At 38.7% G+C, this 17,302-nt stretch overlaps 2 protein-coding genes across 3 annotated transcripts in view; both read right to left on the reverse strand.

Annotated features, from left to right (window-relative positions):
• Positions 1 to 3,649, reverse strand: part of LOC124162880 (protein saal1) — a 29,968-nt gene extending 26,319 nt beyond the window's left edge. The window contains exons 1-2 of the mRNA XM_046539573.1: positions 2,811 to 3,649; positions 2,537 to 2,713 (exon numbers count right to left, since the gene is read on the reverse strand). Coding sequence (XP_046395529.1) covers positions 2,537 to 2,713; positions 2,811 to 2,930 — 297 coding nt within the window. The 5' untranslated portion in view covers positions 2,931 to 3,649. The remainder of the gene's footprint in view (positions 1 to 2,536; positions 2,714 to 2,810) is intronic.
• A 3,036-nt stretch (positions 3,650 to 6,685) lies between these two features.
• LOC124162040 (glycerol-3-phosphate phosphatase) overlaps positions 6,686 to 17,302 on the reverse strand; it is a 51,612-nt gene continuing 40,995 nt past the window's right edge. For both annotated transcript variants that reach the window (XM_046538372.1, XM_046538370.1), the window contains one exon: positions 6,686 to 7,065. In XM_046538372.1, coding sequence (XP_046394328.1) covers positions 6,888 to 7,065 — 178 coding nt within the window. In that variant the 3' untranslated portion in view covers positions 6,686 to 6,887. The remainder of the gene's footprint in view (positions 7,066 to 17,302) is intronic.

Below are 17,302 nucleotides of genomic sequence, written 5' to 3' on the forward strand. Positions count from 1 at the left end.
ATCTCCCCAGGTTCAGACTGCCCACAGTGGGACCCACTCTCTCTTAGGCTTGCCTTCCAGCCACTACCCCCCTCTGGGACCTTCAGCCGATGGGATTGGGTGGAGGGGACGTGGAGGAAAATGTCACTGCTGCTGGGGACGCCCTTTTCTGTGAGTGGATCGTGAATATGGCATGCGTCCACTGCCAGGACTCATTCACTGTCATCCAGGGACTATGCTAGAGGCTGCTGCCCTTCCAGTGCAGCGCCTCTACAATGGGCTTTCAACGTGGCCTTCAAAACTCTTTTTGAGGGCTAAAATGTGTCTAGTACTTCATGTGGCGATGCAACGACTTAAGAAGACCTTACTTTTAAGTTTACCCTCGTATTACTCTTGTACTCCGTTCCTTGAAATTGTTCCTCAGTACATATTCTACAGGATGTCATAGAACCAATGGCAGGGCATTCAGGCATCAATTTTAACGATGTGAAAACAATGCAAATTAAAGGTTGAAATAAAAATTAACTAAGGTTAAAAATGATCTGGATATTTTCATAAAGACCTTTTGAAACCACCATGTTTTGCGATGTGGAAAGCAAGGGGAAACCACCACAGTAACATCCCGAGGAGTCGCAGCAACTCCACTGACTTTATATCATGACATGATGGAGTGCTCTCGAGTAAAATATTCTGGAGGTAGAATAGTCCCACATTCAGATCTCCGAGCGGTGGAGGCTACTCGAGAGGGTACACCGATCAAATGTGATAGAATGTTAATGACAGGAACATGGAAACGTTAGATCGCTTTGCACCTGCGGTATGTTGGGAAACTAGAAGGTGTGGAGATGTGAAGAATGAACCTCAACATATTAGTCATCAACGAAATGAAGAGGCCTGAAGTGGGAGACTTTTTGGAGTTGAAGCTACAGAATGATACATACAGGATCAATAAATAGTTATACTGGAGTAAGGATAATACTTAGTAAGAGCGCCGGGAAACATTTTATAAGTTATCTGCAGTTTAATGAAAGGATAGCAAGGGTGAAGATAGAAACTAAACCTGTAGCTACTGTAGTGAAGCAGGTTTACATGCCTAAATCAATTTATGAAGTAGAAGATGGAGATATAAAGGAAGTAATCAAGCGGGTAAGATGGGAAGAAAATCTAAATATTTTAGGTGACTGGAATGCCATCGTCGGCAAATGTGAAAACAGAATGATAACTGAGAAATATGGATTAGGAAACTGAAATGAAAGAGGAGAAAGGCTACTCAAATTCTGCACTGAACAGAGGCTAGTGGATGCCAACACTTTCGAAAAATTTCATTTGAAGAAGATACACGTTGAAAATACTGAGAGACGTAAGAAGATTCCAAATCGACTACATTATAGGGAAATAAAGATTCAGGAACCAAGTGAAGGAATGCAAAAGCTACCCCATGGCAGATATCGACGGTGACCATAACTTAGTGAAGATGAAATGCCACCTAAAATTGAAAAAGTTGAAGAAATCCATTTACATATCCCCATTGCTTAAACAATGTTAGTTATTGTTATGAAATAGTAAATTAACGATATTCAAAAACAATATTTGGTTTAAACAAGCACTGATAATCCAATAAGCTGACCGTCAATACTAAGACAGGGTTACAGGGTCTAGTGCAGTGACTGGGGAAATTGGCGGGCAGCCCTTGCATTGAGTACTTAGGGTCCCAAATTGGAGGGCAACTCCACCCCATAAAAGAGTTCTATGCAGAGAGGTTTAAAATATTCTTCTGCTACTTGTAGCATGGGAAACGTTTTCCTCCCATAGAGTTAATTTCTTGGACCCCACAAGGACGAGGGTCCTTTCCACACAGGTACAGCAGGAAGGGACCAAGGTATGGCCTCCACACAATCGAAACCAACCAGGAAAAATAATGTGATGTGAACAACAGAAAATTGCACTAAAATAGAAATTATTCAAGCAGCACAATAGCACAAATCGGAATTTTTTGGTTATCCAAATAAATGAGGTAAAGTTTCATTAAATGAGAGTTTTGGAACAGCACATACGTGATATACTGTAGGCCAATTATTTAAAATTCTAAGGCTTCTTGAGCATCGACCACATCAGTCATGCAAAGTTTGAGATGACCTACCTAAAATATGACAAGTGAAAAGGCTCTCTTATTTCCCAAAACTGTTCCCCAAATCCTCTCGACCAATAGAAGTCGTTGCTCTATCTAAGAAATGGGTATTGACCATCCTGCAAGGCCTTTCCTTCTCGCATATCCAGTTTGGGGACAGAGAGAGGTACGCAGCCACCAAAGTCTCGCTGGTGTTGGAGCCACTAGCCGAGCTCTTAGCCCGGTGGTTCATTTTGTAATTATTTGTTCAATTAAATTAGGTAATTAATGATTTATATAATTAAATTTTGGCGGGGGAAGCTTCCCCTGGGTACATGCTTCATTACAATGAAAAAGCAAAACTTCTTCATTGAACTCAAGACTCTTTTGGGTGCATTGGGTGATGATATGACACAAGAAAATTATACAATCTATATAATTACAACTCACAATTAACCGGGGAGAGCCACTAAATTTTAATACGTCCATTATGATATCCAACGCGTTGTGGTCCATGAGATATTTTGCTACGTCCGGCTCAATCGTCATGTCCCATAATAGGCCTAGATCACCTTCAAGATCAGATTCCAAGCGATAGTCGTCAGAACTGGTATAGTCCATGTACTTCTGTAACGTTTACAAAAAAAGTGTATGTTATAAATCTCACACGATAGCAATGTGGAAGAAAATATAATTCAACATAGTAAAGGTAAAACATCTATACCTCCGAAAGCTTAATTAGAGTTTTCAAGACCCAGCGTTCACTATACATCGTATTCCCAATAGCATCGCCCTTAATTTTGTCAGCCTCCTCTTGCATACCACTCGGCAGCGTAGGATTCATCCTGAAAAAGCTTTATGACGACAACTAAAACTCGATTCTATATACAAAAATCCAAAACAGCAAGATGCGTACAGTAGTGCGTGAAAGTCTTTCAAAGGAACGCCTGGGAAAAAATTTCAGGAGGTTCAAATGGACTATTTATCTGCAAGAACAGAGGACAGGGCCTAAACCTTGGACAGGACACTTGCAAAAAACGTGATGTCCTCGGTGCCATCCTCCTATCTTCTCTCCACTACTTTTCTCCGCGAGGAAATTTAAATTCACACAGTTCCATTGTAACATGAAAGAATCGGCAATTAGAAATACGCAAAGCAAACAGTGTCTCCTTCGATGAATGAGGGTGAAACTGGTGCAACTTGAGCCTCGTTAAGCCAAACACAAACATTTAAGATAATCTCTAATCTCCGTTTGCATGTTGGGGCTAGACTATTTCAAATATATCACTATATGCTTCAAGTCTCCAGTAGACTATGCTTCACTAAGCACCAAAGATTCTAAGCACCAAGCACATTCTCCCCTTCCCACTGATCAAGTGAAAGAAACACACAAACCACCAGCTTCATATTTTGTTGATTTAACTGGATCTAATATTGGACTGGATTTGGATTCAACTGGATTAAATATTGTCCGAGTAGGAATATTCAATATTCATAAATATATATTCGAGATGCTCCTCTCTACAACCGTTACCCAATCCCAAAACTTCCACATCTAAAGATGTTGCGAAATTGCTACGAGAACGGAAACGATTGCCACGCCCCCAACATTGTACTAAAATCGCATACATTTTTCCCGCTCAAGTTCTCAAGCCTCACAAGACTACTTATTTTTCGCTCGGGCATCCATTTTTACGTTAGGCATTATTATTAGGCACAATTAGGTATTTAGGGGGAGGGGGTCAAGCCGATTCTCACGTGGAGGAGAGGGGGTGTCCTGGCAAACATCACGTAATTTTTTTTCCGCAAGAAACAAGTGTAAAAAGTAATTCTAGACTACGATCAGTAATCTTATGCTAGCCTTAGGTAATCTCAAATAAAAATAATTAAACAATTTCTCAAAAAAAGAAATCCAAGGCAATGAAGCATAGATTATCAAATCCTGAAAGTACGCATTTTGAACAATTTCACGGTAGAGGGAGGGGGTCGAGCCAAGTCTCACTATTGGCAAATGGAAGGAAATCCAGGTGGCAGCACTAAGTTAGGTGTCATGGCCGAATAGGGAGGATCGCCCACTTTAGTACGTTTGTTTGTGTGGAACGATAACCTGCGAATACCCGAGTTTTATGTTCTTATTGAAAGCGTCATTGTTCTTATTGACAATTGCATCTGGAAGGGAATCCAGGTGACAGCACTAAATTAGGTGTCATGGCCGAATATGGAGGATCGGATGCATTTGTACGCTTGTTCGTGTGAAACGTTAGCCGGCCAGCACTATACCGTTTAGCCGAATATCAATGGCATCAGGGGCGGATCCAGGATTTTTTTCTGGGAGGGGCACAAGCAAGGCCGTATCCAGGATTTTGTTCTGGGTGGGGCACAAGGATACCTCGTAATACAAAACGAATGCAATGATAATGGGACCGTATTAAAAATCTTGCATATTTTTGAGGGTCTGGGGGGGGCACGTGCCCCAGTGCCCCCCCCCCTGGATCCGCCTATGAATGGCATTATGATGAAAAACTTAGAAGGAAAAGTTCATGAGCAACAAAATGTGCGGTGTTTATGATTGCACCGACTAGTGTGAGACAAAAGCTATCTCTCTACATAGATTCCGCAACACACCTAATTTGGGAAAGAAGTGGGAGCACGTCATGAGAATTGGCAAGAGTGAGCTAGCATGCTAGTTTTATTTAAGAAAAAAACAAGAATGGGTCATAGAGAAACATATGAAGGCATGACACCTTCATTGTATCATTTAATGCCTACTTAAAAATTGTTTGCGTAAGTATGGAGGTGTCAGAGGATGAGATGCAGACGGAAAGAAGGTTGAACAAACTTGCAATAACTATCAATGAATTTTCAGATATCCAATAAGCCAGGAAAGTTAAGGTTGGGGAAATGATTCGAATCGTGACAACTGAGAATTATATGAATATTCCCGGCCGACTACCCACCAATTGCCGGGGCTAAGTCTGCTTGAGACAAGTAATTTCTCCCAAAGTCGCACAAACTTTTCCCAGGCGATCCCCCCCACGATCGCCGCCACATCTTCCGCCCGGGGGCCGGTCAAAACCGGGTCGGCCCTTAAAACATCTGTCTCTTTCTCATTCAATAACTAGGCCCTGCTCTTCCGAATACGATGCGGTACGAAACCCCGACGTTTCTAAGGCCTGCGTGCTTCGTTGGGTTAAAGGATTTCTCGAGTCGCTTTGCCCAAATGGCCAAAATTCCGGGGCCGAGGCACGGAGACCCTCGCGCGACCCGTCTCGCCACTTCCCCATCGATCTTCGCTAGCCGGTGGGAGTCGAGTGACTCCACATAGCAGTCAAAACGCCAATGCAAGGGGAATTCCACTCACGACCACACCGACGTCGAATTCCCTTAAGAAGAATAGATTATTGAGGACGGATGGCTTATGTGAGTAGATGCCTATCATATTGTTCAATGATTTTAATAATGATATATCTCTTGTAATGATGGTGGATAAAATCGTCAAACAATACACACGAAAACGGAAAAAGAAGCACCAATTTTCTTCTGAAAAGCTTGTATCTCGTGTGACATGCCATTAATAACGCTTGTTTGTATGCTAAAGCCCATTGCAAGAACCAAATACTCCAACAGTGCTTCAACCATGACAGGTTACAGTATTCCGCCTCATAGCCCTCAACGAGGGACCTCTTGATGTCTCTATTGAACTCCAAAACGTCAGATGTGGAGACAATTACTTCATCCATCATTCACAACTGAGATTTACCATTTACATCAGTATTCGCTTCACAAAATTGCTGAAAACACATCCGTTTCGCACACCGCTAGGCTGTAGCATTAGTAAACAAACCGGCCGATCCTCCATGTCTCATTTCTGAAATTGGCCACCAGATGTCAGCTACTTTGATTCCTGTTGCCAATAGTCACAACATATGCTAGTATATCAGGATGTATTAAGTACGATCTTTTTCTCTCTTTCAAATGCCAAATACGAAACTTGGCTGTTCTTGTATTTTACACTGTTGTTATCATCACAGTCACATTTGGAATTTGTTGAAGTAAGCAAAAGCACATTAGTCACTCAAGTAGTTAGCTGTGATTATTAAGTTCAGGATAATAGGCGATGAGGTATGAATGCTACTTATGAAATTTTAAAATAAAATGTTCAACCTCAAAAGTATCTCTTTCTTGGGTGTCATACAATCCCAAAAAACTTACAGTGGAAAAGCCTATCCAACCTAATTATTCCATTCGAATTATAGTTCCTTCTGCTATCGTAAATGTTAATTTGTTCCCTCAAAAGCTTCCATTTCGATTAACAAAAACTTGTTGCCTGAATGGAAACTTCAGAAACCACATGAAAATTAAATCATTTTCCGTAAAAATCTGAGGAAATCATAAACCTTTCACCTACAGACTTATATTCCCAGTCGCCTTCCATTGCCCATTTCAATTCAAATTTGCCCTTTTAATTAGTGTGCCGGTACAGGCATGTCAGGCACTGAGTGGAGCTTTTTCCCTATATCCATAGATGCACCCCTGGCGTGTACAGGTTAATAGAGGAACAGAAGAGTATGACCACATTTTCGTGAAAATCATTGCCAGTTCAGAACCAAACACATTTAATGTCAATATAAATAACATATGTATTTATGGAAATAAAACAACAGCAGATAACAACAACTAATAGACCTGATTGCACATAAATATTAACAAATATCAAATATTTAGAGAGAGTAAGAAGCATCGAGTAAGATGCCCCTCTTCATCCCTGCGTGCAGCAATGGCAGCAAAAGAGAGGACAGTATCACAGGAACTGGATAAGGTCACCGAGCTTGTTCACATAGTAATCGGGCACCAATGACCTCTCCTCTGCATTCTCTGAGCACTGCCACTGTGCAAGCTCCTCCTTGGATGTCACACCCGTCATGACGAGCAGTGTTTGGAAGCCACACTTTGTTCCCAGCAGGATATCCGTGTTGCCTCTGCCAAGAAAGATAAGAAGATCAACACTAAACACTGTGAGTCACGTCAAAACAGCAGAACAGTTGCCAAAATATGTCAGCTATGTATGAACTCAAGCCAGTAACTTTACAATGTGATTCAAATTTATACATGGTATACATATGGTACTGCTGCTGGTATAAATATGGATTTGTGCAATTTCAGTGTTTATTGGAAAGAGGAGAATGAAATATATGATTAAAATCTGTAATAAAAATAAATATTACCTTCACAAAGAGACAAGGATGATATTTATTGACCAGCAGGTATTAATTTTACAACCTTACATGCACACCACATTCTTCATTTTTGATAACTGAAATGTTCTTCTAACACTTGATGTAACTTTCCCAACAAACATTTAAAATTTTCAATAATAGGAGAGGCCGTCAGCAGCTTTCTTTTCCTCTTTTTAATAAAAGATATTTTTTAGAAAAATAATATTTCTAAAAAATTATAATATTATTGTTGACCTTTTAGTTTTGTTAGAGTGAAAAATGGCTACACGAGGAAAAAAAGGCCTCCCAAGAGCCTCAATCCCCTGCACAAGAGTTACCCCATATACAAACTGGGCTGCTTAATGTGGAACTTAATGTGTTCTGAAGAGACTTCAATACATCTGTAATGTTTTCAGTACTTCTAGTGAATTTTGGTGGCCATTTTTCCTACCATTCTCCAAATTTAATTTTTATTTCCAAGTATTTCTTGAGATACTGTTCCGATCATGGTAATAGTCACCCAGTTCTGAGCTATCCTGAAAATTTTGGCATTTGAGCTAATCAGGAAGTGGCAGAATTTGAGATGCAAGGTATTGCCCAGGAGAATAATCAAACAAGAAAGTGAGTACAATAAAACATACTACAAAATTAAAGAGACTTGAGAAAATGTTAGAAAATGATTTACGCTATGGTTAGGACAGCAAATGTTCTGCTTTTTATGAAGAAACGACGTAAGAAGCCACGTGTTTGCTCGCTTTGGAGAACTTGTGGCGGTGGCATTTCCTCTCCTTGCACCCACTCTCCCCCATCCTGATTTTTGCGTTTAGGTGTGCGCTGCAAGGGGGGCAAGTGCGTCCCTGGCTTTTCAGCTTCTATCACTTGGCAGCTCTCCTTAGGATAAGGGAGCAAAGATTGACCCCACGGTGCCACATACACAACATACACTTGCCACCCAGTATCGAGGTGACAATACCATCCGGAGAATGCCATCTGCTGTGTGTGGCGCAGACAACTGCGAGAGCACAAGGGCAATTCAGAACGTAAAGTACTGCACCACAACTCGTCAGTATATGTGCTTGCGCTCCACTTTGCACTTTGTGCTAAGGCTATGGTGACTTTCTGTCTTTTCTCCAAACTTTCAGGTGACCTTGGGTCAATGTCCCACAGGTGAAATGAGGCAGTTGCCACATCTGCCCCTCTGGCAGGAAACAAATGGCATTGAATTAAAGTTATCTGAAAAAAGTAGATAGCATTTCCAAGTTTACTTTGCAAAAATATCTGCTAAGCAGTACAAATTCTAATAACTTAGAATAAGACGGCTATGACAATGATTGTGCACAAGTTTTACCTCGATTTAACAGATGATATATTCTGAAAAGCAATTGCAATATTGCATCAGATAGTAACAACAGAGTTAGTGTTTGTTAAATTACCAAGAGTATCAATTCCTCTGCATTTCAGTGTCAAATGTTGTTTTCTCAATCTGGCAGTGTTGCAATGCACATGTAAGATGATTCTAGCAAAAAACTGACAAGGCCCATTCAAGAGGTGACGACGAAGATGAAAGTGGGGAAATAATTCCACCTCATTAAAATGAAGTTTACGCAGCCCTCCAATTAGCCATGTGGAAGTGGCAATGGAGAAGAGCAAAAAGCAACAAAAAAAAACAAACGATTTTTTGGAATATCTTTTATGTATGTATATAGTAGTTTTCCAGAATTAACAAGTTATATGTATATCTTAAATATTGGGCTCTATTTTCCACCATTCCAAAACCTTTGTTCACTCTCTCCTGACACCAAACTTAATCATCCCAAACCCCCCTCCACTACCATTTCTCCCCTTCCCCAGCATTTACCGAAGATCACCTTGAGTGCGTTGTAAAAAAAACACGGTCCCCAAACGTAGTCTTAGGCATGGGCGAACCCAGCGAGGGGCAGGAGGGGGCAGCTACGCCCCCCTAGAAGCAAAAATTGCAAATGTCTTTAAGGAAAATAATATTTTTTCAAGCAAATAATTTTAAAAACTAATAAAGAGCTGTTACAGTTTCCTTAGAATGTTGATTTCATTCACTTTTTCCATGGTTAAATCTTACCAACAACTTGAGCAACCATGGCTTGCCTCCCCCTAGTTTTGATCCTGGGTACGCCCTTGGTCTCAGGCAAGGCTGGAGGCCCTTTACCCACCCCTCTTCCACCCACCCGCTGCACCCCTCTTATCCTGCCTCCACTTCCTCAACCAGGCAATACCCATCCCACCCTCACTTACACCACCCCTTTTGAACGTTTTGCAGTCGTGGAGAAGGACATGATTCACATCTCCCGGCAATAGAGACAAGTTTCCAAGCGGGGAAAGGCTGGAGAAGTATTTTCAGTTACCAGGTAAATTAATAGGAAAAGGTTGCTATCCACATTCATTTTACTGGCTACGACACGAGTTTTGTCATTTCTTGACATATTTTCAGTCTGTCCTTGCTGCCGTGAGACATGCATTGCGGATTGGCATGCCCTCCCACTCAGTTCACGCAAAGATACGGCTGCAGGGCCAACTGCCTCGCTAATATGTACCATAATTCACCCTGATCATATTCACCAAAACATGTTGCCTAGTTAGGAGGCGAGAGTCGCGTATTGGAGAGAACTTAAAGAAACACCAACCTTTTTTAGGTAATTATTTCATCTCAATGGATTAAAAAATAAGAAATCTGCCTAATATTTTAAAAAGATAAAGCCAAAACATGACTTCAATCTGAAATTATGAGCTTATTATTTGATTTTATTAAACTACTATACACATTCATGGTGAAACAAAAACACAGTACTATTCCACAAAATTTATCTTGGCTGTATTTATCTTAAAAGACAGCTAAGATAAATTTTGTGGAATAGTACTGTGTTTTTGTTTCACCATGAATATTTCATCATTCCACCAAGTATCGCCCTAATCAGTTGATTTTATACGATAAACATGATAAACTGAAATGATTCCAGGAATATGTTTGGGCTCATTATTTTCTGAATGTGGTGTGGATAATTTGCAATGTTAGTATACTTCGTGAACTCTTGAAATTATACCTCAACACATTGACCATCCTTAGTTTTCGAGTTACATTCTTCACAGTACTTAAAAGATCCTAAGTAATGTTGATAGAGAAAAAAGATTTTTTTAGTTTTAGGATAAGAAATAGGCGTGCCATAAAAGGAAATATGTATTAGCGCGGAAGGAGAAAGGAAAAAACCGATAAATTATCAAATTAAATTCTTCTCAAGTTTCCATCCAGGTAAGACATCTACGGAAAGTCGTGAAATTTCCTTCCTTAAATGGAATTTTTTCTTTTCTGTAGAAACATTAAATAAGTCACGAAAAGTGTTTGCTTTTGTACCCACCACCCTTTTTCTGTCTCTATTGACCTTGTTTAATGTTTTCAGTGGCTATTTAAGATGGAATTCAAAAAAATTCTCTTTAATATTGCTTTCATTGTGTGAAAAATTGTTAAAAAATCATACGACCAAATGATCTTAACGCTAAAGAAATTCCCGTCCATTTTAGAAAACTTAATCAAATAACTTCTCGAGAATTTTTGTACAAGAATTTAATCTTGAGAATTTTGTGGTCAGTAGCTAATAATAACTATTATACATGCATAAAGCTGATGTCCCATGGTCAAATTTGCATCAAAATTTGATGCAACTGACGCACACCTGTCCCACGGTCAAAATTTCATCCAACTGGCTTTTGGTCCTATCGTTCGTACAAAACACCGTTTTGTGTAAATGGATAGGACAGGCTCTAAATTTTCATGTTTTCATCCAATTGGATGAAACCAACCAATCACAGGGCCTTTGACAAAAAAGCATCGCCAAGCGCTGACACACAGGCCATATAGGTTAAACTTATTTATCGTCTGCATGAGCATTTTAATTAATAAATATATATATATATACTACTTCATTCATTCACACGACGCCTTAAGCGTAAACATACAAATAAATTCACAGGTAAGGAAAGAAAGGGATAGGAACATGGAATAGAAAAAGGACAAGGACAACGGTGCTGTGGTAGGTGGAAAAAAGCCAGAAATCAGAGGGTAAAAATGCGGCCTGACTGGGACTCGAACCCAGAACCTCCTGGTTGCCGGCCAGGTGCTCTACCAGTTGCGCTACCAGGACGCTTAGATTTACCATGATTTCGGCGGGGGTTTATACACAGGAAACTCCCTTTGCTTTGGCCCACAAGAGTAACCAATAGATGGCACTGGGGCAGCTCACCACTCACCAACGGAAGGAATGGACGAGGAGACAAGGATGAAAGGAAAGGTACACACTCACACGATAGCAGGAAAGAGACAGGAACCACCTACCACAGCACCGTTGTCCTTGTCCTTTTTCTATTCCATGTTCCTATCCCTTTCTTTCCTTACCTGTGAATTTATTTGTATATATATATATATATATATATTATGGACACAAAAATAAACTTTCTTGTATTCCACACAGTATGCATTAAAAACCCAACCGGTTTCCACCTTTTCAGGTCGTTATCATTATTGTAAACCTCTAGATAAAGACCTGAAAAGATCGAAACCGGTTGAGTTTTTTCATTAGTACTGTATGGAACACTAAAAGGTTTAGTTTTGAATTTATAATGTCACCATATCACGAAGTGAATTCACAAACATTATTTCAAATATATATATATATATATGTTCGTGATCGTATATTTCATCGCCTGGTGTGGTCCTAAAAGTAAAAATGAGCAAAAATTGGTCTGGATAGGTGATGGAAACTCTCAACTAGAAAATTCGTAATAATGAGTTGATCTTTAATAAGAAGGGAGTGATCTTTAGAATCGCAATACAAGGAGGGATGTTTTGGAAGGAATAAAAGATTTACTTAGGGCCGGTTTTATAATGTCTGGTTAAACTGGAGTTTAAGCTAAGCGTCGGTTAAGTCCCAAAATTCTGTTTTATAATCGATGGTTAAGTCAAATCTGAGCGTTAAAGTGGTAGTCAAGCTAAACCATGGATTTCCCTTGGGTAAAAGGTTAACGTGAAGTTTAAATTGTTGAAAATGGCGGATGTTTTGAAATTCTGAAGTACCCTACGATAATATACGGAAGAAATAATCGACCAAGCGCAGCATCCTCCGTTTTTATCCGTGTCTACGATATCAGCATTCAATTTCCAATATTTTTAGCACCATACTAGCAATTTAATAAGTGAAATATTTCCATAAGACCGGTGATATATCCGGAACGGACCACTGTTTTCATGCTATTAGACGTATTCTACGGTATACGCTACGAAATCTTTACAAACATCTCAAGTTTGATAATAATCACCATCCAATAAATAATATTGTCTATTCTATGGACTGCAGTCGGAGATCGTGTGCGAAACCCCTGAAAATGTTGAAGTTATGCAATATTTGTGCCGGCGTAGGAGTTTGTTATGATTTGTGCCAGCCAAGTGAGTTGATGAAAAATACTAGAATTACATATCGGAGGGAAGGAAGGAGGTGTAACAGGAGTGTAGGTATAGAAATCTGTTATTACCTGGTTTTGCTGACTTCATCAACGATTTCAAAATGTGTCGGTGTTTACAAAGACAGTTTGAATTAGAAGAACAGCCAAGTTTCGTATTTGGCAATCGAAAGAGAGAAAAAGATCGTATCTACTGATTGCATTCTGATTTACTAGCATGTGATGTCACTATAGAATTCATAATTACTTCTGAGGATATATGTTATGAGGTGAAAGTATTTTCGTATTTCCTTTTCCAAAGGATGTTTGTCAAAGTACTACTATAAAAATTGTAGGTAAGTCCATTAACAATATTTGGTGTACGGCTTGGTATTTCTTGGAGATAAATATATAGAAATAAGTGAGGCAAGTGAAATATTGCGTGAAAAAGAAAGTATTTAGCACGTTTCGTACGTAATGTATACAAGATACTGTTTGAGTTTTAATTTTATTCCATACATTTGAGCCTTAATTCAAGAGAATTTGGACCCTTGTACCTGAAGACTCATGGAAAATATGGAATATATGATATCAAAGCCAGATCAATCAAATAAATATTATTTTAAGGTTCTTAAGAATTGTCTGCTAAGGGAATATATTTATTGAGGTTCTCAAGCATAGTCTGCTAAGGGAATGTTTGAAACAATCAGAGTCAGTTGTATTTCTTACAATATTGAGCCAGCTGGGCTACTCTTGCTTGCTATTGGGGAAAGCTGTTGTCTGTGTACATATGTATTTGCTCATGAGGATGAATTTACAGGAAATGACTGCATTCACCACCATTCCATTCATTATTTTCTATGCTTATCAGTGACCACTGAAATTTTTTCATCGATAAGCTCTTTCAAAGTACCTTGTATGATATTGAGCAAGATATGGTGGAAGTTCTTCATATTAGTAAAATAAAACATTGCAGTATTTCCACTGATTTTTATTATAATAAAATCAGTGGAAGTATTGCAATGTCTAATTTTACTAATGACTCTATCAAAGTCTTAAGTGGGATCCTTGGTATGGTTTCTTCCTAAAATATTAACCCTTACTACTACTTGTCGACGTTTAATTAACTAATATGTTTAATAAGTCTTCAAAGGATAAGTGAAGACATATTCCTATAACAGCCAATTTACATCACATATCTGGTACACTCGTTAGTTTCTTGGGATTTCAATCCCATACGTAGCTTTTATTAATTCTTTCATGCTCCATCCATTGAACTGTCACTAATGAGTACATACGTTCAAAAAATCGATTAGGTATAACATCATCAACACTTATAATCATGCATGACTTGATATCTCATTCCATTCCTTACTGTTATAAGTGATTTACTCATTAAGGTTGACATATTTCTTAGTAACATACATGGTTATTCCATTTATTCCAGAACCATTGTCTCCCTGCCCTTGCTTGTTACTCAAAATCCTTACCTTAATCCCTGTTGTCAGCATTTCAAGCTTGATGAACACTTCACATTCATCTCCTGCATTAATTCCCTTGCCTCATTTATCTCGTCTAGCACTTCCTACTTCCTTTTCCTCTGTCAATCTTATCTATACATTCCTGTATCTATACATTCTTATCCTCCTTCTGGGTCAAAAATACCAGTTCCATAGCAAACCTTACTCCATATATCTTAACCAGACTTCTATTTGCACTTTGGTCCTGTGATTTTCCCTTTAATTCTCCTCTTTTTATTTATTCCAAGGATTATCTCTGTCTCATCTGTCTCGCTGCGATCTGCATCACTAAAGATATATTTTAACATGCATAGCTGCAACGTATGTAATGAGAAACAGTCTATGTTCATGTCACATAGGCAAATTTTCTTAATAGATTTATGGAAGTGGAGTGGATGTAAGGGAAATTGCTTCTATGATCACTTCATAAATAGAACATGGTACGGTAAAATTCTGTGAGGAAGTCATACTATTGCATTTATGATAGTGGAAGCACATACATTAATTATAAGTGAGTGATGTCAGTGTGGTGCATTCAGAGATGACTTGGTACAGCATTCAAAAGGATTACCCCAGAAGTAGGTAGTAAAAAAAATTACTTACTGTGACTACATCCCAACTAGCACAGATTTTGCCTTATCCCTAAATACGAGGATATTATACATATATGCCGTGACGAAACCTATCTGAAAGCAGAGATAAAGTATGAATAATCCACGCCGTTTTTTGGGATAAATCGGAGATGCACTTCCGCATTTTTTGAGATATGCCTATCCTTACGCCGTATAATTGCCGCTAGGTGGCAGCTGTTTCGCGTACGATCGCTGCGCTGCCACGCGAGATTCATGAGAACTACGTGAAAATAATGTAATAACCGTAATAACATAAATTGGCTTTCGATGAGGAAAGATTCAATGCATTACTTTTCATCATTGTATTTTATTATATTATGGTATCCCTTATAGCATCAAATATGCCAGAGACATCTCACGAGGCATATATGACCACTCTGTCTATGAGGTCTGTATCAGGCCTATGAGATCATATCTCGTGAGATTCCTCTGAGATATTTGATGCTACATGGGATACTGCAATACAATACTGTATAATAACATACACGATGAAATATAATGCACTGAATCATTCGCCATCGAAAGCCAATACCGCATTAGTCTCCACAATGAGGTTTTTTTCACTATGTTACACATTCACGCACGTTTAGGAACATACCAAAAAATCCGTTAGAAGAAGGTGGAAAATAAACAAAATTATTGCTCTAAAAACGATATATTTAATGAATGATTCATCTTGAAACGATATACAATACACTAGAACACGGAGCAGTCCTTATACCTTCATCGGTAAACCATAAATCTTACTGTTCAATTCCTTACATCACATTATAGAGGAGACTGGTGAATTACCTTACGTATGGTTTCTAAAAGCACAAATTCGAAATCCATTACCGTTATACCCAAGAATTTGGCAATTACGATCACTAATACCTCGCATTTGTTAACAAATCACAGCACTGTCGATGATTCCTTCATTAATATCCACGACAATCCGGGATGTTTTGATGTGTCGCCACAACTGTACGTACCGTCGTAGCCTACATCGAACTCAGGCACACAAAAACGATGCTTAGGTCGCATTATCACTTTAACTATTATTGTATACACAAAATAATCAACGATTTTTACTCACAAACACCACTATACACAACACCAAAAATGTAAACACGAAGCCACTATAATGGCTTTAACGGTAATGGAGGACTTCAGCGCTGCTATGCGGCCAATTTTGGCAATATGGTACCATGACATCCCCTCCCCAAACGCTTGAAATCGTAGAAAAAAGGGATATTACACATGGAGGATAAGCTTATCCCCACAATATCTGATTTCTCCAAGGATAAGTTCAAATCTGTGCTGGCTGGGATGTAACAACATAATTCTATTGGAAACTCATATCCCAAAAGACAGTTGCAATGAAGGAGTCATCATGATGGAGTCCTTATGCTTTGCATTTGATACAAATAAATTCTTTAAATGCTGTATAAATAACTGTATCTTTGTACCGTGACGGATCCATGGAGGGGGGGGGGGGCTAAGGAGGGTATCCAATTTACTCCCCTTGGGTATCCACTTTACACTAGATAGAACGGTGGTTTATTTCCGACTCCCACTACAGCTGGAATTTTAACCTCACCTAGCCCACCCCCTTGTCCCTATCCTGGATCCACTACTGTCTTTGTATAATTTAGTAATCTGCTAAATATTTAAAACATGTTCAATGAAAGCTTCATATTTTGTGGGCTGAGAATAAAAGAAAATATCTATCACATATATAGTATAGTATTCATAAACACCACTGAGAGTTGAAAATTAATGCTTTCATTCTGATTAGATATGTTTTTTGACAGATTATTTATAAATTGAACCCAGAAACTTTAATATCTTTGCACCCCATCTCTTTCCCTTGAATCTTAAATACAACACAAGCCTTTGCTGTTGATTAGATATGAAGTTCGTAACGTTAGCACTTAAAACTTATTCTTACACAAGGTTTGCAAAAATAGTATTTACATAAAGAATTGATCCCCCATCCCAAGCTATGAGCCAAAAAGAGTTGCAATATTTTGTTACAGATGCATATTGTCATAACAACATGCAGCCTACTTGTAAAGTATGAAAGGTTTGCTGAAAAGTGTACATTTATTCAATAATTGGATGGCATGAGCCCTTGAAGTAACTGTGGTAGGGTTATGCATAAGTTATTCAAACTTTATTCATTCTTCTCTAATTCTAATTGTAGACTGTGAAGTTATGTTCATAATCAGTGATTTCTGAACATCCATTCAATTTTATGTTGGCAATGAGTACATTCTCAATGGCATTACCATAAAGACTCACAGTCATCCCTATTACAGTATCAAATACAGTATTGACAGCCAGTATCGAAGTATGTTTAACTTTATACTTCAATGGTAAGGGCTACTTGGTGTCATGCAATAGGTT

The sequence above is a fragment of the Ischnura elegans genome, chromosome 7, assembly GCF_921293095.1.
Source record: "Ischnura elegans chromosome 7, ioIscEleg1.1, whole genome shotgun sequence".
Taxonomy (NCBI): Eukaryota; Metazoa; Arthropoda; class Insecta; order Odonata; family Coenagrionidae; genus Ischnura; species Ischnura elegans.